At 36.8% G+C, this 23,739-nt stretch overlaps 1 protein-coding gene across 2 annotated transcripts in view; it reads right to left on the bottom strand.

The window, feature by feature from the left end:
- MSH4 (mutS homolog 4) overlaps positions 1-20,742 on the bottom strand; it is an 87,619-nt gene extending 66,877 nt beyond the window's left edge. The window contains exons 1-6 of one of the 2 annotated variants that reach the window (XM_059924592.1): positions 20,565-20,742; positions 14,715-14,875; positions 13,297-13,407; positions 10,097-10,212; positions 9,031-9,204; positions 3,995-4,167 (exon numbers count right to left, since the gene is read on the bottom strand). In XM_059924592.1, the coding sequence (XP_059780575.1) occupies positions 3,995-4,167; positions 9,031-9,204; positions 10,097-10,212; positions 13,297-13,407; positions 14,715-14,875; positions 20,565-20,577 (748 nt within the window). In that variant the 5' untranslated portion in view covers positions 20,578-20,742. The remainder of the gene's footprint in view (positions 1-3,994; positions 4,168-9,030; positions 9,205-10,096; positions 10,213-13,296; positions 13,408-14,714; positions 14,876-20,564) is intronic. The other variant, XM_059924582.1, reaches the window with a different exon arrangement.
- Positions 20,743-23,739: the final 2,997 nt, after the last annotated feature.

Here is a 23,739-nt window from a genome sequence, read left to right as displayed (position 1 = left end):
GAATAGACATTTTTCCAAAGAAGACATACAGGTGGCCAACAGGCACACGAAAAGATGCTCAACACTGCTAATCATCAGAGAAACGCAAATCAAAACCATAATGAGATATCACATGACACCTGTCAGAATGACTGTCATCCAAAAGACCACAAATAACAAATGTTGACAAGGTTGTCGAGAAGAGGGAACCTTCATACACTGATGGTGGGAATGTAAACTGGTGCAGTCACTGTGGAAAACAATATGGAGGTTTCTCAAAAAACTAAAAATAGAACTACCATATGACCCAGCAATTCTACTCCTTGGTACATATCTGAAAAAAACAAAAACACTAATTCGAAAAGATACATGCACCCCAATGTTCACAGCAGCATTACTGACAATTGCCAAGATATGGAAGCAACTTAAGTGTCCATCAACAGATGAGTGAATAAAGAAGATATGGTATATGTGTGTGTACATATATATGGAATACTACTCAGCCATAAAAAAAGGATGAAATTTTGCCATTTGCAAAAACATGGACGGGTCTTGGAGGGTATTATGCTTAGTGAAATAAGTCAGGCAGAGAAAGACAAACACTTATACATGGAATCTAAAAAATAAAACAAACAAAAGTATAGCAAAACAGAAACAGACTCACAGATACAGAGAACCAACTAGTGGTTAACAATGGGGAGAGGGTAGGGAGGAGGGGCAAGAGAGGGGTAGGGGATTAAGCGGTACAAATTACTATGTATAAAATAAGTAAGCTACAAGGATATATTATACAGCATAAGGAATATAGTCATTATTTTGTAATAACTTTAAATGGAGTATAATCTATACAAATTTTGAATCATTATGTTGTACAACTGACACTAATATTGTAAATCAACTATACACCAATGGAAATAAATTAAATTAAAAAAAATTTTAAAGCCAGAACATGAGACAGGATATGTTCAAGTAACTAAAAGAAGTTCAATTATACTAGAAGGCAGAATGAAAAGTGACGAGTAACAAGAGATGCTGTGGGAGTTGATAAAGAAATAGCCATCCAGAAGAGTTCGGATTTTATCCTAAAAGTAATGAGAAAAGAATGAAGGATTTTATGCAAGTGGATATGTGGTAGCCCCACAGAGATGTCCACATCTTAATCCCTGGAACCTTTGAACATGTTATCTGGTAAATGGGACTTTGAAGATGGGTTTAAGTTAAGCATCCTGAAATGGAGAGATTATTCTGGATTATTTGTTAGTCCCAAAGTAATCACAAGGGTCCTTATAAGAGGGAGGCAGGGGAATTCCCTGGCGGTCCAGTGGTTAGGGCTCTGTGCTCTCACAGTCTGGGGCCCAGGTTCTATCCCTGGTCAGGGAACTAAGATCCCACAGCCACGTGGCCAAAAAAGGAAAAAAAAAAAAAAAAGAGGGAGGTAGGAGGATCAGTCAAAGAGAGAAGATATAAGGACAAAAGCAGAGGTCAGAAAGTAGAGAAGAAACTATTCTGCTGGCTTTGAAGATGGAGGAAGGGCCATGAGCCAAGGAATGTAGATCGCCTCTAGAAACTGGAAAGGGCAAGGAAACAGTTTTGCCCCTAGAGCCTCCAGAAGAAACGGTGGACCTGCTAACACATTGATTTTAGCCCAGCAAAACTGATTTCTGACTTCCAGAACTGTAAGATAATAAATTCATGTTGGTTTAAGCCACTAAATTTGTGGTACTTTATTACATCAACAACAAGAAACTAATGAAGAGTAATATGCTCAGATTTATATTTTCAGAAGATCTCTCTGGCTCTCATATAGAGAAGAGACTGTAAAGAACAAGACTGGAGGAGGAAGCCAAACAGAAGGCTGCTGCAATAAATCAGACTATAGATAAATGGTACCCCAGGCTGGAGTGGCAGCACTGGGAATAGAAGCTAAACATGCAAGAGATACACAGAAAAGAGACTTTGCAGAATTTGATGATTAATTTCAAGGAAGGGAAGTGTCAAGAATGACTTCCAGGTATCTGGTTTGGTAAACAGCTTGGATGTAGAGCTATTCTCTGAAATCAGAAGGGATTGATTTAGAAGGGAAGATGGCACAGTTTGGACACATTAAATGTGAGGTGATTAAGGAACATCTAATAAGTGCTCAGTAGGCAATAAGATATATGGGGCTGAAGGTCTATAGAGATATCTGGGCATGAGATGTAAATTTGGAAGTTATGAATACGTGAATGATAATTATAAGACCAAGAAGGTGGGTAAATCATATAATAAGAATATACAGGGTAAAAAGACAACCTAGGACATACCTTTGAAGAGCCATAGCATTTAGGGAACGAGCAAAGGAAAACAAGCCTAAAAAGAAGACTCAGAAGTCATTCTCACTTCCATTTGAAAGAAAGGACTCTGGGGTTTTTACTCTGTTACCTGATCAATGACAGAGCTTTCTGAAGACATTCCAAGACAGTATACAGTCCTGTAGTCTATTTGGAAATAGTAAAGATAACAGTACAAGGGAGATACCACATTGGTTTTGACTGGATAGTCATAAACTCGTTAAAGAAATGAGTGACAGAGCTTAAAAAACAGGAAACTCCAAAGAAATAGGAAGAAAACAAGGAAACTGTACAATCACAGAAGCAAAGAAAGGCAGTAATTCAATAAGGAGAGATTTTTGGCAGCACCAAAGAAGTTGGATTTCAAATAGGAGAACTAGTATGTGTCCATTAAATTTAAAAACAATGAGACTATGGGTGAATGTTTTAGGCTGGGTGCTCCAGAAGCAGACGCTGAGATGAGGATTCATGTGCAAGTAATGTATTAAGAATTTGGTTCCACGAGAAACCAATAAAGAAGACAAGAAGGACAGGAAAGAGAAAAAAAGCCAAGCAAAAGTATAATTTCAGGCAAAGTCCTATGGAAGGTAACTTCAACCAATCCTGTAGAAGGCTTGTGGACTTTAAGTTACATTCATGGTTTTTGCCAAAACAGTGTGAGACAGCTGGGCTTTGATACTCCCACAACATTCAGTCATTTAAGGTCCGCAAGGCAGTTTTGGCACTCCGTGCCTGAGAGCAAAGCCCTCTAATAGCCTGAGGGCAGGCCTCTAAAGAGAGTCCAGGTACAGGCCATTAGAAGCAAAAGCACACATAGCAGGGAAAAGGGGCACACAGAAAGGTAAAAGAGACCCAAGAAGATCTGCACAGAGAACCAACAATATCTGCTATAGTGACCTTGACAAGAGCAGTCTCAGTGCAGGAGTGGGCACAGACACAAGACTGACTGATTAAGACGTAGTGATGAAGAGAAGACAGTATGGGCAGAAAATTTGTTTTTCAACAAGATGTTTAATGGAAGAAGAGAGATAAGGTGTTGCTGTGAACAAGGCTGACCAGTTAAAAACTGGCCTTTTTGTACCTTTCCCAAAGCCTCACAAAATACACAGGAATATATAGAAAAAAATGAATATACAAAACAACATTGGAAATGCAGAGTCACAGTCAGTATAATGTCAGAATTTTGAAGAAATTATACTAATTAAAAGGTATTTAGAATTGGACTTAGGAAAACCTAAAGGCTGTAAATGCCTTCTAGATTTTCAGGTACCACTTCCGTTTAGACCTCCAGAGCAACAGGAGGGGAGGTTGGGGAAGTGAGGTTATGGAAGACAGATCAAGTTGCTAGAAACCAGGAATTGGACTCGGATCAGTGCATATAAACTGCCCCTCCACCTACAGATTTAAGAAGAAAATTGCACTGCCATGCTAGTGAACAGATGCCAAGGGCAATTCTCTTACCTCATGTTATGAGTTGGATTGTATCCCCCAAAAAGAAACCTTGAAATCCTAAACCCCAGTATTTGAATGTGATATTACTTGGAAATTGGATCTTTGCTGATGTCATCAAGTTAAGATAAGGTCATTAGGATGAGCCTTAATCCAACAGGACTGGTATTTTTTTAAGAAGACAATGTATTTTGTTAAAAAATTTGTATTTGTAAAAGTAGATGATATTCATTTACCTGACTGAAGTCCAAAAAAGAGCTCCTCATCTTGAAGCAGTTCTTGAACACAATCTAACCTCATGTTAATGGTTTCAACATCAATTAGAGGTTCTAATATATTAGAACGAAGTCTTCTACTTCCTCCAGGAGTCTTAGTGTAATTTAGAACACCAAAGAGTGTGTGATTGTTCCTTTAAAAACACAAGTTAGGAAAATTTCATTAAGTATACAAAGGAAAATCCAATAAAACTATAATTTAACTTTTAAAATAATCCTATAATCTACGGTAGTGATTCTCAAACTTTAATATGCATACAAATCACATGAGGATTCTGATTCAGTAGGTCTGGGATGACGCTTGAGAATCTACGTTTCAAATACACTCTCAGGTATGCTGTCAGTCAGTGAAGCACACTTTGATTAACAAGGATCGACAGAATCTTCTTGCATTTAGTTAATGGCTTTTTTCATAGATCAGTTACAATACTCAGACTAATATAAAATATTCTAGTCCATGGCATTCCATCAATAATAGCAAGATATCAACAACACATCCTTAAGGGGAGAGAGAACTTTTACACAGATAAAATGAGTATTTAATATAAGCACTCTGTTTTAACTTAAGAAGTTAGAGAATTATAAGTAAAAGAGAAAGAAAGAAAATAATAGCAGGTACAGAAACTGTTAAAAACAAACAAACAAACAAACAGGACTGTACAGAGAATGACCAGGAGGGTTGATTTAGTTAGGTTGGTTGAGAAAGACCTGTATGTATATTCGGCAGTTGAGTTAAGAAGGCATCCATGCCAAGATGATGATGAGATGGGAATAATGATGACAATTGATGGTGAGTATAGCTAACATATACTGAACACAAAGTATGTGCCAGGCCTTATTCTAAGCACTTTACATATATTAACTTATTTAATTCTAACAACCATGGTATGAGATAGATGCTATTATTAACATTTTATAAGGGAAGAAACTGAAACACAAAGAAATTAAGTAACTTGCCCAAGGTTTCCAAATAAGTGAACAAGAAAAGAGTTACCGTTTAAAAGGGCAAAACAGAACAGCAATTTAAGCCGAGGTAGTCTTTCTGGCTCCAGAACCAGAAAGAAGACCAAAGTTGGTGGACCACTGCAAGTGAGGGAGATGAATGAAGAAGTTGAAAGAGACCAGAACACAGAAGTCCTTGTAGGCCACGGTAAAGAGTCTGAATTATATTCTAAATATAATAGGAGCTCTGGAAGATTTTAAGCAGGAAAGTTCCAAGATCTAATTTCTGGTTTAAAAGGATCACACTCTGGCCATTAGGTTGAGAATAGACTAATTGTAGGAGGGGAAGAAAGCAGAAAGACAAGTTAGGGGCTATTACACTATACAGTAGTCCAGGCTAAAATGAGGGAGGTATGGGTTAGGGTTGTAGCACCGGAAATGCTAAGAAGTGATCCAGAATATGTATGTACTCTAAAGGTTGAGTCAGGAGGATTTACTGACATATTGAATCTGGGTTAAGAGAGGAAAGGAAATAAAAATGACTCAAGTCATCAGACTGCCAAATTTTTGGTATATCAATTTAAACAAATTTTTAGGGAACTATTCAAATCAAGTCCTGGCTGGGAGTGGGGGTCATCATAGGTAAGTCACAGGCACAATTCTGAGAATTTGTCTTCTGCAGGAACAAAGAAGTGGGGAGCATACCTAAATCTGCCATTTGCTATAGAAATCAATGGGTGAAACAGTATGCTGAACAAGTAACAAATCCATAGAAGCATTAGAGCTATTCAGACAGTTCAGTAGATAGCATGCCCATCTTTTAACCTAATATTCTTTGGTTCAAGTCTGTGAAAAGACCTCAATTTCTCCTTTCAACTATAATATGAACTCTTGGAGGTCAAATATCCTATCATTTAATATATAGCAGGAACTCAAGCAATGTTTGACAATGATAATGGTAAACAATGATTAACTATGAAATGTGACAAAGTAAAACTGAGTACGAAACCCTCTGTAATAATTGCCAGCCTCAGTTATTGACTGTCTATGTTACCCCATGTCATTTTAATTTAGAAAGTCAATGACAGAGTACTTTATCCAGATATTATTTTATCCCTTTTTTCCTAGCAATAGAAAAAATATTATTTATTCACTAAGCTGAAAAGGAATAATTACAATTAATTATAAACTCCTTTAAAACGTTATAATTTTAGACCATCATTATTCAGTGGAACTACAAAGGTGTTGAGGTCACGACACTGACGATGACAAATAGTATACACAGTACTATTCTTACCTTTACTAAAAGTAGAACCAACAGTACCTAGATAGATCTAAACTGTTCTTGATGATTAAAGTAAATAATAAACAAGATTAGATATTATAGGTTTCTAAGTTTGTAACTGTAAATGATGTCTGGAGATTTCACATAATTAAAAGTGAAGCCAGGATAAGAGCACACAAAGTGACAGAAATACTTAAACACTATGGCTCTGAAATTGGCACTGAGCACCTTAAGGTTTCAATTGTATAAAGTACTCTTTATTCTATTCAGTACTCTTAATACTAAAATTTATGATTATTTTAAGTTTATCCCTTTCATTGATATCCGAAGTTACATTTAAGTACTGAAAGCTGAGATTTTACTCCAAGCTTACTTACTCCCAACTTGTACTTTACCAAAGTAAATAGCTTATGGTTTCTTTGCACATACCATATTGCTATATTGAAAATCATGCTTTCAAGACTTAGTTATTCACTGTCTTACTACCTTTTCTACTTCTTAATCTGGATAACTTCTTTTTAAAAAATTATTTATTTATTTATTTATTTATTTTTGGCTGCACTGGGTCTTCGTTGCTGCGCGTGGGCTTTTCTCTAGTTGCGGCGAGCGGGGGCTACTCTTCGTTGTGGTGCACGGGCTTCTCGTTGCAGTGGCTTCTCTTGTTGTGGAGCATGGGCTCTAGGAGCGTGGGCTTCAGTAGTTGTGGCTCATGGGCTCTAGAGCGCAGGCTCAGTAGTTGTGGCGCACGGGCTTAGTTGCTCCGCGGCACGTGGGATCTTCCCGGGCCAGCGCTCAAATCTGTGTCCCCTGCATTGGCAGGCAGATTCTTAACCACTGCGCCACCAGGGATGCCCATGGATAATTTCTATTTATACTTCAAAATTCATATCAGGAAAAAAAAAAAACCCCTCATGTCAGGTATTATCTTCTCTAGAAAGCCTTTTCTAATTACTCCCCTTTTACTCCTTAACTAAGCCCAGTTAACTTTCTTTCTCTGCTATGATCCCATCATTTTTTTATGCAAACTTTCATGTCACTATACAGTCGTCCCTCAGTACCTGTAGGGGATTGATTCTAAGACCTCTAGCGGATACCAAAATCCGAGGATGCTTAAGTCCCTTATATAAAGTGGCCTACTACAGTGGGCCCTCCATATCCACAGGTTCCATATCTGTGGATTCAACCAACTGTGGGTCCCTCGGCTACGGAGGGCCTGATGTACTTAGTACATGTTAATGATACTATGATACTATGCATCTCCTTCTTTAGACTGTAATTCCTCAAGGAGAAAAACCATTACTCACTAATTCTTTGTACCAAATTGAACCTATATTAAACTATATAGGTTTATGCCTACTATAAGCACCACCACAGGTTGATTACATTATCTTCTAATAACATTTTGATTCTAGTTTAGGTATCCCAACCACTATGAAATCTTATAAACACTGTGTGTTTGTGTGTGTGTGTGCACACACATGGGCAATCTCCCATTCTTGCTCTTATTCATGCTTACCATCAATATTCCTCTAACTAAAGCTAACAATAAACCAATAAAACCAGCAATCTAGTCATACACAAAGACCAAGTTGATTCAACTATTTTCACCTTCTCAAATGATTATGCAGCCCCTTGAATTTCCTGTATTTAATGCTTTTAAAACTTGTTATTTTAACTTTGTAGTATTCTGCACACAACTTTTTTTATTATGGTAAAACACAAAACACAAATTTTAGCATTTTAACCATATTAAGCACACAAGTCAATGTCATTAGGTACACTTGCAATATTGTGCAACTTACCATCATTCATTTCTCATCATCCCAAACAGAAACTCTGAATCCGTTAAACAATAACTCTACCATTCCCCACTTCCCCCAGCCCCTGGTAACCTGTCTACTTTCTGTCTCTATAAATTTGCCTATTCTAGGTACTTCATATAAATGTAACCATAAAATATTCTCCTTTTGTGTCTGGCATATTTCACTTAACATAATGTTTTCAAGGTTCATACAACTCGTGGCATGTATCAGAATTTCATTCCTTTTTAAGGCCGAATGATATTCCATTGTATGTATACACCTTATCTGTATACATCTTATTTTATCAGTCCCTCATTGATGGACATCTGGTTTGTTTCCACATTTTGGCTACTGTGAATAATGCTGCTACGAATATTTGTGTGCAAGTATCTGTTTGAGTCCCCATTCTCAATTCTTTTAGGTATATACCAAGAAGTAGAATGTCTGGATCATATGGTAATGCTATGTTTAACTTTCTGAGGAACCACCATGTGGTTTTCCAAAGTGACTGCACCATTGTACATTCCCACCATAAATGGATTAGGATTCTAATTTCTCCATATCCTCACCAACAATTATTTTCCATTTACTTAATAATAACCATCCTAATGGGTGTGAAATGGTAATTCTGGTTTTGATTTGCATTTCCCTAATGACTAGTGACGTTGAGCAACTTAAGTGCTTATTGAACCTCTGTATATCTTCTTTGGAGAAATGTCTGTTCAAGTCTTCTACCTAGTTTTGAAATGGGTTGTTACTTTTTTTTTCTTGTTTAGTACAAATATATTTTTAAAACCTGATTTTGGTGAAACATCTGAGCAGTTCACCAACAATGGTATAAGGATTAAAAATATGTTTATTCAGTATTTCTCCATCGAACAATTTAAAGAAATGTAAAATAACTATTCATAGAAAAATATGACATAATATACTGATTCATTTTCTAAGAAAAAAATGGATGATCTTACCTAGAGTCTTGATTATTAATTAGTAATTCAAGGTTTTGGGTTGATGATGAATCTATCATAGCTGTCTGTTCACTACCCTGGAAACAAATCTTCAGTGATTTTGGTGCATAAACTGAATTTTGAATAAATTCAACATATTTTAATAAAGCTGCAACAGCTGCAAGGCAGTAATACCTGTAAAGTGACCAAAGATACATCACTATAAATCTCTGGAATAAAAAAAAGTATTGCTATAAAAGAAAACATTTATTTCACTTTAATATTAGCAAAATTACAAATATTTGCATAGCATTGTTTAAAATCAAAGGGAAAAAGCACACCAACTGTTCCTGATTTTTGATAACTAGTTAAATTACCTCTAAAACATAAAAGTTGATAAAAAGAGACAATTTTCTAAAGTCTGAGACTTAAGGGATATTAGACTCCCAATAGGTCACATGTTAGAAGTCAACATTCAATGGTAATTTGTGTCAATTTTTGATGTACCATTCTAAGTACACGTTCAAATAATGTTGAAAAAGTCTGAGAGTTGTAAAGGTACAGTCTGGAGGTCCCAATGTATAGGAAAGCATGTTTTGATCTCGGTGAGAGTAGTCGTCATGATTAACTGAGTGAACAAGTGGTCCAACCTGGCTCAAAGTAAGTATCTGTTCAGCATGTTATAAGAAATATCCATTCCAAAAAAATCATTCCCCATCTCATTCTGAAGGAGTAAAGGTATGAAGTAACAGGAACACAGCTTTAACTGTGTTTCACTTCTGTACCGTCACATTTCTAGTTTGCTGTAGCTACTTGAGCTTTTCAATTCAAAGTAAAGTGAGCAGGAACCATTAAGGCAGTAGATTATGACTAATTTGGAGAAATTCCATAAAGTTTAGTTAGCAAGATATGCCTTGTATATAAATTTTAGTTAACTGTTTTACTATTTCCATAATTACTGAGTGTTTTATAAGCCAGGCACTTTTCTAGGTGGTAGGGAATATAGCAAAGAACAAAACACACAAAAGACCCTTCCGTCCTGGAATACACACCAGAGATTTACTACTTGCCCTAAATTTTAACTTACTTGGATTGAACCTCCATTAGGACAGTGTTGAATTCTGTTATGCATAATTGTTCAATGTACTCTAGTCCTTTTGTTTCATTGAAGTATTTCCTTTGGACAGTAGTGAAATTAACATTCTGAAAAGAATTTTTAATTTCAAAATAAATTTTAAGTTTCATGCACTTGCCCAAAACTGCTTTCTTAAATACATGCTCATACATGGGTAGATGACTTAAATATGGAATAAAGTTTATTTTTCATTATTTATTATTTTCTGGAGTTAAATAAGAAGTTTTCTTAGTTATTTACAAAAAGAATGATGGCCTGTCTTGCTAAGTGAATTATAGCAGTCTGTAGCTCTTATTAAGCCATATTTACATGAAATTTAAGTACAATAAAAAATAAACATGAGAGTCTCTGACTTCTACTAATTTTATTCTACAGCAACAACAGCAACAAAGGTTTTACATTCAGCCTCATATACACTATCGTAATTTAGAGAGGGTAAATCTTTGTAATACACTAGTTGAGGAAGCCAAAAATACCAGTTCCAGCTATCAAATCTATGAAATGCTATCTACATAAGGTGAATTTAATTTATAGAATAAAGAAAAGCAGATAATGGAACTTTTTTTAAAAGAGAAAAAAAAAAGCATGCAGCTGCAGAGTAAAAGGTCTGCCTGCTTTGAATAAAAGTAATAGGTAAGAAAGGTATTAATAATATAATAACAATGGACCGTGAAAGAGCTGCAAGGCTGAAAAAAAAAGTCATAAGCAGGTAGGGAATTTGTTATGTGCCAAGATTGTTTGAAGAGTTATCTCATTTAATCTTCCCAATAACCCTATGATGTAAGTCTTGTATCAATATTAAGTACAATTTTCCTCTAAGTCAAATTCTGAGAAGTCAAGTAACTTTTCTAATATACAATTGATATGTTCCAGAGCTGAGACTTGAATTTGGATTTCTTTGACTAAGAAGTCCATGTTCCTTACACTTCATATTGCTTCTTATTTAACTGAGGTCTTTTTATGGTAAGTGTGATGATAATGATAACAATAACATTGATTTTCCCCTCCGTTTATAATGCTTTTATACCAAATACTTCTATGGCTCTCTCTCTCACTCCTATCAGGACTTTGCCCAAATGTAACCTTATCAGTGAGACCATTTCTGATTACCTTATATAAAATATCAATTCTCTAGGAGGTAGATACTATTATTGTCCCTATTTTACTGACGAATAAAAACTGAAGCTCAGAGAGGTTAACTTAACTTGCACACAGTCATTTAGAATCAGGATTTGAAACCACAACAGTCTAGCTCCTCTATTCTTTTTTTTTTTTTTTAATTTATTTATTTATGTATTTATTTATTTTGGGCTGCGATGGGTCTTCGTTGCCGCCCATGGGCTTCCCCTAGTTGTGGCGAGCCGGGGCTACTCTTCGTTGTGGTGCGCCGGCTTCTCACTGCAGTGGCTTCTCTTATTGTGGAGCACGGGCAGTAGGCACGTGGGCTTCAGTAGTTGTGGCACGCGGGCTTCAGTAGTTGTGGCATGCGGGCTCAGCAGTTTCGGCGTGCAGGCTCTAGAGCACAGGTTCAGTAGTTGTGGCGCACGGGCTTAGCTGCTCCATGGCATGTGGGATGTTCCCGGACCAGGGCTCGAACCTGTGTCTCCTGCATTGGCAGGCGGATTCTTAACCACTGCGCCACCAGGGAAGTCCCTGGCTCCTTTATTTTTAAGCACTATGCTATATTGCCTTACATCTCAAGCGTAGTAAATGTAGGTTGTTTTCGCCTTTGGAGGATTCATCTATCCCACATTCTATGTTGTTCTGTCCATGTGGGACTGTCAATTACAGTACTCTGTGCCCCACAGCAAAAAGCAAATGCCCTGGGATTAATCAATCATAGTGCTTTTACCCCCATAAACAGTGATTAATCTAACATGTGGGAACATGAACAAAGCAGGAACAGTCAGGGTCCTTCTCTCGAATTCATATGTGGACACTGGAAGAAAGAAGTTATTTTTTACTCTCAGTTGGCTAAGCTGAGTTGACATTAGCCTGGAGCCATGAGCAATCATTTTATTAAACCTCACAGAGAGATGGCAGTGGAGATGAGACTAAGGATAGGATCTATCCAACCATTTGGCTTCCCAGTTACATAAGCCAACAAATTTCCTTTTTCACTTAAGCTACTTTAAGTTGAATTTCTGTTATTCACAACCAAAGGACTTAGAATGCTTAATCAATACAAAATAATGAAGGTATATGGAAAGGTATACATAAACAAGGGTGATGAAAAGAAGTCTAAGTCATGAATGAAAGAGATAAAGAGTCCTGTCTAATAGAGACAATAGGTTTACAATAGGAACCATTTCTGGCAATGAGTAAAAGACAGCTGAGCTACATTGGATCTCTAAGAGCACAAGAAATGTTATATGACTGTAGATGCTGAATATATTAAGAACTATAAAGAACTCATTGGACCATAATCTCAACTTGGTTTCAAATGTGTTAAAGATAAGTCTACAGACACAACGAAATATAATATTCTGAATATAATTTGCACTCCTCAAGAACTATTCTAACTGCAATGCTCTCTACTTGGTTCAGAACCACAGCCTCCATTCCACAAAGCAGGGAGATGTGCTAAAGGGAAGAGATAAACCACATGGTAGAAAGGCCCTTACTGAGAGGGAGAGCATTGGCTGGATAAGGTTCCAGAGCACTTCCCTATCACAGTCCCACAGATGGTGAGACAGTACGTGTTGCCAGGGGAAGCTGTAACAATTCTATAGTATAAATCAAATTCTCCAAAAGAAAAAGTACTTGCTGATAGTTGCTATCCCCTAGAAGAATAAGAACTTCACTTTCAACTAGTCTGGCAGCGCAATAACTACTTTCCAGGAAGCTATACCTAAGGAAATCCATGCTTTCTCTAAGTGTCTGCTTCCTGTATACTCTGGGAAACATCCTTATTACCTAAAAGATTTTTCCTTTTTTTCAAAGTATATCAAGGGTACCAAATCAAATAAGTGAATTCCTTGTCATTTTTATTGTATGTATTAATAGTCCCTAAGCTTAGGACTTGTACTTAGTGAGTACTTTAGGGTATATAAAGATACCCGAATTATTGTTCTTTAGGATGATATTATAAAATGGATTTTAAATAAGTAAGACAATCTTGAATGTTACTACTGAGAATAAAAATCACTTACCTTGAAATTTTCTGTGATGAGAGTAAACAACTTGGTTGAGTTCCCCACAACACAAGCAGTATTTGACATTATTATTTCCAAAGGTGATAAAATTTTGAGTTTAGTGATCACCTAAAATTGTTTGAATAAATAATTTCTTAAATGTAAGCTTGGGATTCTCTAAAACCAAAAAAGTTTCGTATTTTTCTGAGAGATAAAATTAAGGCAGAGACATACAAAGTCATAACTGTTCTAATTATATGTTTCAATTAAATATACTTCTAATGGTAATATGTCAAATATACATCCTATAAAATTATAAATACAAAATATTTTCATAAACATAGGCTATATTTTACTCACAATAGTTTGTATCAGCTCTAAGCCCCCAAATAATTTGAATGTATCAAATATGTATTCCTAAAAAAAAATTTTTTTTAATAAATTCATCTACTCGGTATTTTATTCATCTCCATGAAAAACATAAACATTCAATAGTGTAACTATGGTGATTCAATCAATATGGCCACACGGGTACAGCTTAGAAGTTGAAAAGTACAGAAACACAGATGAGAAACATCTGCTTTATGACTGATGCTTTTCACAGTCTAAGGTGCATTTCTTAGAACTATACTAGACACAGAAATACTTTATCAATATTCTGAACATTCCCGTTTTTTAAAAAAAACTTTTATCCTATTCTTTTTAAATTGCATTGAAATGTGAAATACCCAGATATGCAGTACTAATATCATTTAGGTTGTTAGGTATATTAAAAAATTACTTATTAGGTAGGGAAAGGAAGTCTACATACTGGGAACCATCAAGGGGAATTAGGGAAATTAAGAACAATAAAACATTAAAAATAACATAGTATTTAATATGTTTTAATAATAGTAATGGGGTCAAATAACTTTTTTGAATATAGATTAGGAGTAGACTACCTCTACCTGATAAGTCACACAAATTCCCATGACAACAGGCCAGTGGCCCAAGTTAATGATGAGTGATAGGAAGTGAAGGCAAGAAGTTGAGAGACTTAAATTATGACTGGTCTAAGACACCAGTTTCCCTTATCTCTGGAAAATAAAATTCAAATACAGTTCAGTGGAAACAACCCTTTGGAGATAGCATTATTACATATGCTATCTTTGGAATGAGTCCAAGATTTATTAATTTGAAGATATTAATTTCAGAAATTAATATTAATAGTAATTTGGAATATTTAAGTAACAGCAAAACATGTTATTTTAGAACAAAATAATATTAAAAAATTAAAATCAGATGTAAAACTTTATTTTAATTCAGAGTAACCTACATTGGTGCAATAATGAATAACCATTATTCTACCAAAAAGTAAGCCAATTAAGAAAGCACTGACTTGAAAATCTGCAAAGTGCCCTCTAGATGAACCATTTTCTAGGAGTATAAATATTTACCTTTGCATATGTTGTGTTGTCTGCAAACTGAGATAATATAATTTGTGGGCTTTTTAAATCAATACTTGCCATTCCTATTTCACCTCTGGCAAGTCCTCTCCCTTCTACAACAGCTACAATAACTGATGGAGAGTGTGCAGAAACTGCAGATGAGGATGTAGCTATTAAAAAAAAATTTTAAAGAAAATGTATAAACATTAACAATACTTTCTAGTTCTTTCTCATAAAATCTCAAAGCACCAAGTCTAGGACACAGCTATTACTATCCAAGAAAAAAAATCTCATTTTGCTCATCAAAATATATCTTTCCATATATCCAGACCAAATAAAAATGTTACTTCTCTATTTTGCCAAAACTTAACTTCACATTTAGAAATAATAAACTTATACATTGCCTTATTTTGCATTTTATTGGAATGAAGTCATAAAGAAACACTAAATTTGGGATCAGAAAACATATTATTTATCTTACCTTGTCATTTGAGAGCTATATGAAGTTGAGCAAATTATTTCATAATAAATAATCATATGTCACAAAATATAATGTTAATAGCTGCCCTACCTAACTCAAGAGGTAGCTGAAATGCTCAAATGGGATAATAATATATATCAATGTATTTTATAAAGTATAAAACATTATATGACTATAAACTCCACTTATGAGATATCTGTGTAATGTTGGATATTTTATTAATGTGCCAAGAATGTTCCAAGTTCTTTACTTGAATTAACTTTACTTCTCATGATTCTATCAACAGACATCATTATTTTCTCCATTTGCTTTTCAGGAGACTGAAGCATGAATGGAACTGGTAGAATTTGTATACCGGCAGCCTGGTTCCAGACCTGGTGCTCTTAACCACTACATATATTAGTGATTTTGAGATCTATGCCTGACAAACCATAAATATTCAGGTAAGTAGTTTAACCTTTCTAAATTTACCATTTCTTTATCTGTAAAGTGGAAATACCAAACCTTTTTAACAAAGTTGTTATATAAGAATTAAACATAATATAGAAGGGTTTTATAAAGTATATGAAATTATAAGGCATTATTCATGGATAAAAAAAGTCAGACTACTAAACATACCTAAAATTTTATTTTCAAAGTAAAATTGTCTTTTATCCCCTTTTCAACCTTTCAATATACCTTTTCTCCCCTCCTTACCCTCCCTAATCTAGAATCCTTTTTTCTTTTCTATTCTTCTGTTATAACACCTACAAAATTATTTTTACATTTATGCTTAGTCAGTAGTCAACTTAAGAGTTCATTTAAAAATCTATTGTGTCTAGATCTCAGAATCTTTTTCACCATTAAAGCCTTGTTATACATGGTGATTGAGTTTATATTAGATCTATAGAAGTCAATTTAAGTTCTGCAATCGAATATGACCTTTCCATTCTTAACTGGAAACTTAATAACAAGTTTCAGTACCTGGAAATTCAGTACACACAGAAGACATCTCCCTTAAACTTTAAAAGAACATTTATGCTGTTATCTCTCTGTTATAATACTAAAATAAGCATCATAGTACATAAAGCTTTTTTCTGGGTCTCTTATTATTTCCCTAAATTGGCTCCTTATAAGTCAAATTACTGGAAGAAGGAAAACCATCACTTTTAAAGGATCTCACATATATTGCCACATTTCTTTTCAGGATTGTACCAACTTTTAATTCCATCAGCAGTATATGAGAAAAACCAATCTTACTGAATCCTTACCGTTACTAACTTCTGCAATGTATTATTATTGTTGTTGCTATTATTATTATTAGCTAGTTTAATGGACTGGTGCTTTAAATGTGTATTTTTAAAAATTACTATCAAAATTGAACATCACTTAATATATCCATTTGTTTTCTATATTTTGAGATGTTTACATCCTTTTTGCACAATTTTTACTAGGTCTTAATGTTTTTCAATCTGTTTTTATGAGAATTTTGTAAATCAATGACGACAACTTATAGTTGCTACCAATCTTGCTTTTTTTGATATCACAAAGATTTCTATTTTTGTATAGAAAGTCTTTTCCTTTATAATTTCTTCCATTACTTTTCTGCTACGGAACTCCTCCTTCACTGAGACATTTGATATTCATTACTATTTTCTTCTAACTTTTTGAGTTGTTTAGTTCATTTTGATCTCTCATTTGGGCAGAACTTTGAGCAGTACATTTGGTTCTCCACCTTGTCTGGCTTGTCTGGAATGAAAGATAACCAGAAGTACAGATTTAGACTCATTCATAAGCAGTTGCTAATGGTTTAGCTGGATGGTCAGGGACTGGGAAGGAACAGAACTGGAAGACAGTGACAAGGAAAGCTGGGGAAGAGGTATGTGGATGGATCTCTTAGAACGGGCATAGACTTTGAAAATATTTGTCTCATGTGAATGCTCACCAAAGGGCATCCACTGTAAAGGAGACTCTTGATAATAGTGGACAAAATGATACACCCTATGATGTCAATTAGCCTCTTTTCCCAGCCACCACAGTGTTTCCTTAATAGACCCATGAACAAGTCGGCCATGGTGGCAAGAATGGAAACTATGCATCGGCTCAACAATGTGAACTTCCTCTTACAAAGGCTGACTTGGTTAACCCTACTGCTGAGTGCCTAACTGGCCAACAGCAGAGATCAACATAAATGCCCCATACAGTACCATTCCCCAGAGGGACAACATACCACCTGATGGTAGGTTGATTACACTGGATTTCTTCCATCAAGGAGGGGGCAGATATTTGGCCCCACTGGAATAAACACATATTCTAGATACAGATTTGCCTTCCTTGCCCACAGTGCCTCTGCCAGCATCATGATCTATGAACTTACAGAGTGCCTTATCCACCATCATGGCATTTCACACAGTATTGCATCTGATCAAGGAACTCACTTCACAGCAAAAGAAAAAAATGCATCAATGGACTCTGGCCCATTGAAACAACTGGTTTTACCACATATCCCATCACACAGAAATGCCTGGCTTAGCTGAAAGGCAGAATGACTTACTGAAGACTTAATGCCAATTAGGAGACAATACCCTAAAAGAATGGGGTGCTGTCTTACAGGATGCAGTTTATACTTTGAATCATAGATGCTGTATTCCTCATAACCACAATACACAGGTCCAAGAATCAAGGGGAGGAAATAGGAGTGGCTACTCTCACTTCACTATTATCCCTATCAACCCACCCAAAGAATTTTTGCTTCCCATTCTGGCAACTTTGAGCTCTGCTGGTTTGGAGATCTTAGTCTCCACAAGGTTATTGGTTCCACCAAGTGACACAACAATGATTCCACTGAATTGGAAGATGAGATTGCCATCTGTCCATTTTAGGCTCCTTATTTATGCTACTGAACCAATAGGCAAAAAAAAGGGGGGGCTATCTATGGATGGGGTGGCTGCTCCTAACTGCCAAGGGGGTATCATGTTGCTATACACAATGGAGGCAAAGTGGACTATATATGGAGCCCAGGGTTTCTCTAAGGCAGCGGTCCCCAACCTCTTTTGGCACCAGGGACTGGTTTCGTGGAAGACAATTTTTCCATGGATGGGGGAGGGGGTAGGTTCAGGCAGTAATGCCAGCGATGGGGGGGACGGTTCAGGCGGTAGTGCAAGCAATGGGGAGTGATGCGGAGCGGCAGATGAAGCTTCGCTCGCTCACCTGCCGCTCACCTCCTGCTGTGCGGCCCGGTTCCTAACAGGGCATGGACGGGTACTGGTCCACGGCCCGGGAGATGGGAACCCCTGCTCTAAGGCACCCCTCAGTATTTCCAACAGTAAATGTTAATGGAAAACTACAGCAACCAAAAAGAGGCAGAATGACCAAGGACTCAGACCCTTCAGGAATGAAGGTCTGGGTCATTCCACCCTTATTGCTGCAGGTAAGGGAAATATGGAATGGGTAGTGGAAGAAGGAAGCCATAGATATCAACTATAACCTCATGACCAATTACAGAAATATAAACTGCAGTAGCTTTGGATATTTTCTCTATGCTTTGTTATATGCATGTTTATTTGTATAAACTAACCATTTTTCTCTCTCTTTTCACTTTTAAAAAATTTATGCACAAGTTATTGGAGGTTAACTTTACAACTTAGTCTTTAAGTAACACAATATTCAGTGGGACCACGACTGAATTTGAGATCATTAATATGCAATGACTGTTGGGACTATGAATCTTCTCATTTTGGGAAAGAGTGAGAACCCCCTCACTTGCAAGTACAGATGTATACATACTGTTAGGTAGAAACACAGAGTTGTTTTGTTGCTGTAAAGGAATCCAAAAGTGTGTAGAATGACATATATGGACATTGAATAGCCAAAGGAGTTATGCCAGTTATCAATTTAGTGTTACTCGGCTCCAAATTCACACTTCAATGTAAGCTCTGCGACAGTGGACAGAATTGCTGTATTTCTCCTTTAGTGTGCATAATGTATACTCCAATAAAGATGTTTAAAAAAAAAAAAGTGTGCATAATGTTAAGTTTTCTCAATTGAGGGCACTGGAGGGACCTTGCATGATGAAGGGCTCTCCTGCAGCTTCCACTGGGTCAGCAGTGTAGGTATGAGGACATCTGGTGGTGATGTGCCCAGCTACATACCCAGAATGTGCTGTCCTTTGGCAATCACACAGCCGCAACATGGCATGGTAACAATCATCTTACAGCCCTCTCAACAGAGATATCCTGCATTCCAGGCCTCCTGCCCATACTAATTCCTTCGGCTCTTTCACTCTCTCCTCAGTCTGTCTCCCAAAGTCCTCTTGATGCCACCACCCTCCCAACAGGGAGATTGTGTGCTCCAGGCCTCCAACCCACACCAGAGCCCACTCCCATTGCACAGCCATGTTCTAGCCACCAGCTACAGTTCACCCACCCTGCCTGCTTCCTGTTTGTCTGGCCTGGCAAATCTGCAGTCACTACTGAAACTGCCATTCAGTATTCACCTTCTCCAAAGAGGTCAGTACCCCAGCGTTGGAAATGGGACCCAGAAGGGGGCCACTTCCAAGTAGGACCTCTTGGGAGTCCTATATCCTATAGTTACTCTTTTATGACAGTTTAATAATTCTTTATATTAAATCTTCCCTGTTTAAATTATTGTATGGTTCTACTTCAGATTGGATCTTCACTGCAACAGTCTCTGTCTTCATGGAGTTTATAGTCCAGCAAAGAAGATGGACAATTTAAAAAAGACAATCAACCTCATTTATAACCAGGAAAATGCAAATTCAGACTATAGTTAGGTAGTATTTTACAACTGCTAGACTGGTAAATATTAAGGAGTCTGACAGTACCAAATGCTGGATAGGATACAGATCAACAAGAACTGTCATATATTGCTAGTAAGAGTGTATGTTGGTAGAACCACTCATAAAAACAATTTGTCATTATTTTGTAAATGTATACATTCATATATCTTTGAACCAAGAGATGCTTACACATGTAGACCTATTTCGCCCATTTTCCCCTCAAGAAAACCTACATTTAGATAAATTCTAAAATTTAAGTATTAAAAAATCATTCAACAGTATTATCAGGATCAACTTTTAGATTTAAGCAAACGTACAGAAGGGCTTTCTCTTTCTTGTGCTTTTTTGGTCAAAATGATAAAATAATGTAGACCTGCATTTTTTAACAAACAATATCACAAACTATGTAGCCTTATTAACCCAGCCTCAAATTGTAGATATGGCTAAATTGATGTATTTATCGTTCAGTCTTCCATATTAGTTACAAATAACTTCATATTAACTTAACTACCCTAATATATAATTTAATATTAAGTTAATTTAAACTTTTAACTTTAAAAGTTTCTAAAGATCAATTCGACCAATATTCCACTCACTTTACCTGAATGTCCCATTTGCAGTGTCCAACTTTTATAACCTGGTCTCTGGGGATTTCCAGCAGATAATGGAGTTTTTAGTATTTGAGGATAATTACTATCTTGCGCAGAGGAAGAGCTTGTACCGGGAGTAAAATGTGATGCAAGTGTGTTTTCCGCATAAGATCTTTTGTTTGTAAAGTATGAACCTAAATTCAAAAAAAATTAAATATCAGTTCTTAAAGATTCCGAAATATGCCATGTTGTACTAATTCCTATAATCTCTATAAAACTTCATCTGATAATGATTTTTTAGTGTAACAAATTATGACAAGTTTAACAACATTACTGATAAATAATCTTGTACTAAAATATAATGAAAAGTGCTTGCTAATATGGCTTTTTCTTATACAAGTTGACTGAGACTTTTCTTGCTAAAATCACAAACTATCTTCTAATCTTCAAATACACCAGATATATTTACTTTGTATAGTAATTATAATACATCTTTTCCTTTGTTGACCTCTTCACTGAAACTCTCTCCTCCCAGGTAACTGGTGTAAAGAGAGTTTTAGGCTCACTTTGATTCAGTTCCTTGTTTAGTTAGTTACCTGTTGACATAAGACATTACCTATTTTATAGGGTTGTCATAAAATATGAAAGAATGTGCATAACAGCCTAGCATGTGTCTTGGCACATACGAGGTTTTTTGGTTTGTTTTTTAATTGAAGTATAGTTGATTTACAATGTTGTGGGCACACAGAAGTTCTTAAAAGTATATATTGGGTTTCTTTTCTCCTCTTCCCCTTGACTTCCATGACAACTCTCTATCTTGATTCTCCTTAAACCACTTCTTTTTAGTTTCCTTTGCCAGGTCCTTTTTCCCTCTGTCTGCCTCTTAACTGTTGGCTTCCCAAGGTTCCATATGTTTTCACTTTCTCTCACAAATCAAAATTATACATTTTCTCTGGGCATCTCATCTATTATTTTGGTTTCTATTAATATGTATTTCCGGGCAATTCTCAAACCTTCATATATAGCCCTAACTCTTCTCCAACACTATAAACCATGGGGTGGCAAACTCCCTGTGTAAAATTGGGACAAAAGAAAAATCTACCTTGCAGAATTATCGTTAGGATCAGAGATACAAAATGCCAAGTAAGAAGCTAGAACAGAGTAGTGCTCATTAATTAGTGGATATTATTACTGTTGAAAATAAATGGGTGAAAAAGCATCTCACGAAGGGGGGTTATATTGACAACGTAAACATGTATGTTGCCTTGGAGGAACTGCAAGTAGGTCAATTAGATTAGAAAGTAGGGTAATTATTAAGAAATGATAAGAGATAAGACTGCAAAGATTGAAAACAGATCCCAAATGGCCTTGGATGTCCTAATAAAGAGTATGATTTAAAAAAAAAAAAAAGAGTATGATTTTTTTAACTGCAAAAACAGAGTCACTGATTGAAGTGCCAAGGGACATAAGATTTTCATTTTCCGGGACCTCCCTGGTGGCTCAGTGGTTAAGGATCCGCCTGCCAAGGCAGGGGACACAGGTTCAAGCCCTGGTCTGGGAAGATCCCACATGCCACAGAGCAGTTAAGCCCGTGTGCCACAACTACTGAGCCTGCGCTCTAGAGCCCATGAGCCGCAACTACTGAGCCCACATACTACAACTACTGAAGCTTGCGCGCCTAGAGCCCATGTTCCACAAGAGAAGCCACCGCAAGGAGAAGCCCGCACACCTCAACGAAGAGTAGCCCCTGCTCGCCACAACTAGAGAAAAGCCGGTGCGCAGCAACCAAGACCCAACGCAGCCAAAAATTAATTAATTAATTAATTAATTTAAAAAAAGAGAATTAAAAAAAGATTTTCATTTTCCATATAACTCTAGTGACACTGTAAGTAAGCTTGAAAGAAAGAATACTTAGGAGTATGAGGCAATAATTCAGACATAAAATCATAAAGGCCTGTAATGGCACAGATAGAAAAGGACAATTATTTAAAAGATAAAGTTAGATAGAATTGAACTATTTGGATGTTATGAGTGAGGGAATACTCGAATTATTGGTCTCCTAGGTTTAAGATTTAGAAAACCCAATGACTGCGATAAGAGAAACAGGTCGAGGAGCTGCAGAGAGATGAATTAAATTAATCATATAGTGAGTCTGAGGATTTCCACTGGTTCCTCACCAGAAGCTTCAGAAGACAGTCTGAAATAGGAATCTGGAGCATAGATGAGATCTGGGCTGTGGTGATAGTCACATCCAGACAGAAGTGGCCTAGGAAAAAACCTCTAAGGACAAACCAATAATTTGGGAACTAACAAAGGTAAGCACAGTTCTCTGGAAGGCAGGAGAAAAACAGGGGAGAGTGGAATCAACAAAAGCAAATTAAGACGGTTTCAGAGAAGACCGGTCAAGAGCATTAAACACAGTGGAAAGGTCACACAAGATGAACTGAAAAGTGACCACTGAATTTGGCATTTGTTACCTTATCATTGACTTGCAATGTTGTCTGGAAAAACGGTGATGGTTTTGCCATGGAGAGTGACTGAATATAGAATAAACGAGTTGAACTCTCCTTGAAAGACATTTTTCATACTAAACATATTATTCACCTCAATTAGATAAAATGTTAAATCTAGTCTGTTTTCACGGCATCCTAGAAGGACTTGGAGAGTTAAGTTCAGGAGCCAAGAGGTTCACCACTTCTATCACCAAACTCGTGCACAAATTCAGGCATCTGTCATCAGGGGCGGAGAGCTGGGACATCACACCGGATGTTAATGCAACCCGCCTCAGAACCGAGCCACCCGCCATCACAGCCTTGTAATAAAACCAATTTGAAGAAGAGTCCAGCCCTTTAGTCACTCAGAAACACTAAATTCCCGGAGCATCCCATTCTCATCTTCCAAACAAACCCCAACTGATACTTCTCTGTGGTAACCACCAACCACAGCTCCCTGAGCCTCCGGGAATTCACACAACCGCTCCTTGCCTTGAGCTGGCCGCGCGCTGGGCGGGTGCCGAGGGAGGCTGCTGCTGTCGCTCCGGTCGGCCGCCGCTCCAGACGTGCCTGGAGGGGAGGACGAAGAGGCGGTCTGGGCTGAAGGGCATCTCTGAGGAGTCTCCTGGAGTCCAAAATTGTAGCGGGGACCCTGGGACCGAGCCTCTACCGAGGAGGGGGAAACCGCAGGGAC

Source organism: Balaenoptera ricei, chromosome 1 (assembly GCF_028023285.1).
Source record: "Balaenoptera ricei isolate mBalRic1 chromosome 1, mBalRic1.hap2, whole genome shotgun sequence".
NCBI classification, from domain to species: Eukaryota; Metazoa; Chordata; class Mammalia; order Artiodactyla; family Balaenopteridae; genus Balaenoptera; species Balaenoptera ricei.
This window is presented reverse-complemented; position numbering and strand designations above follow the sequence as displayed.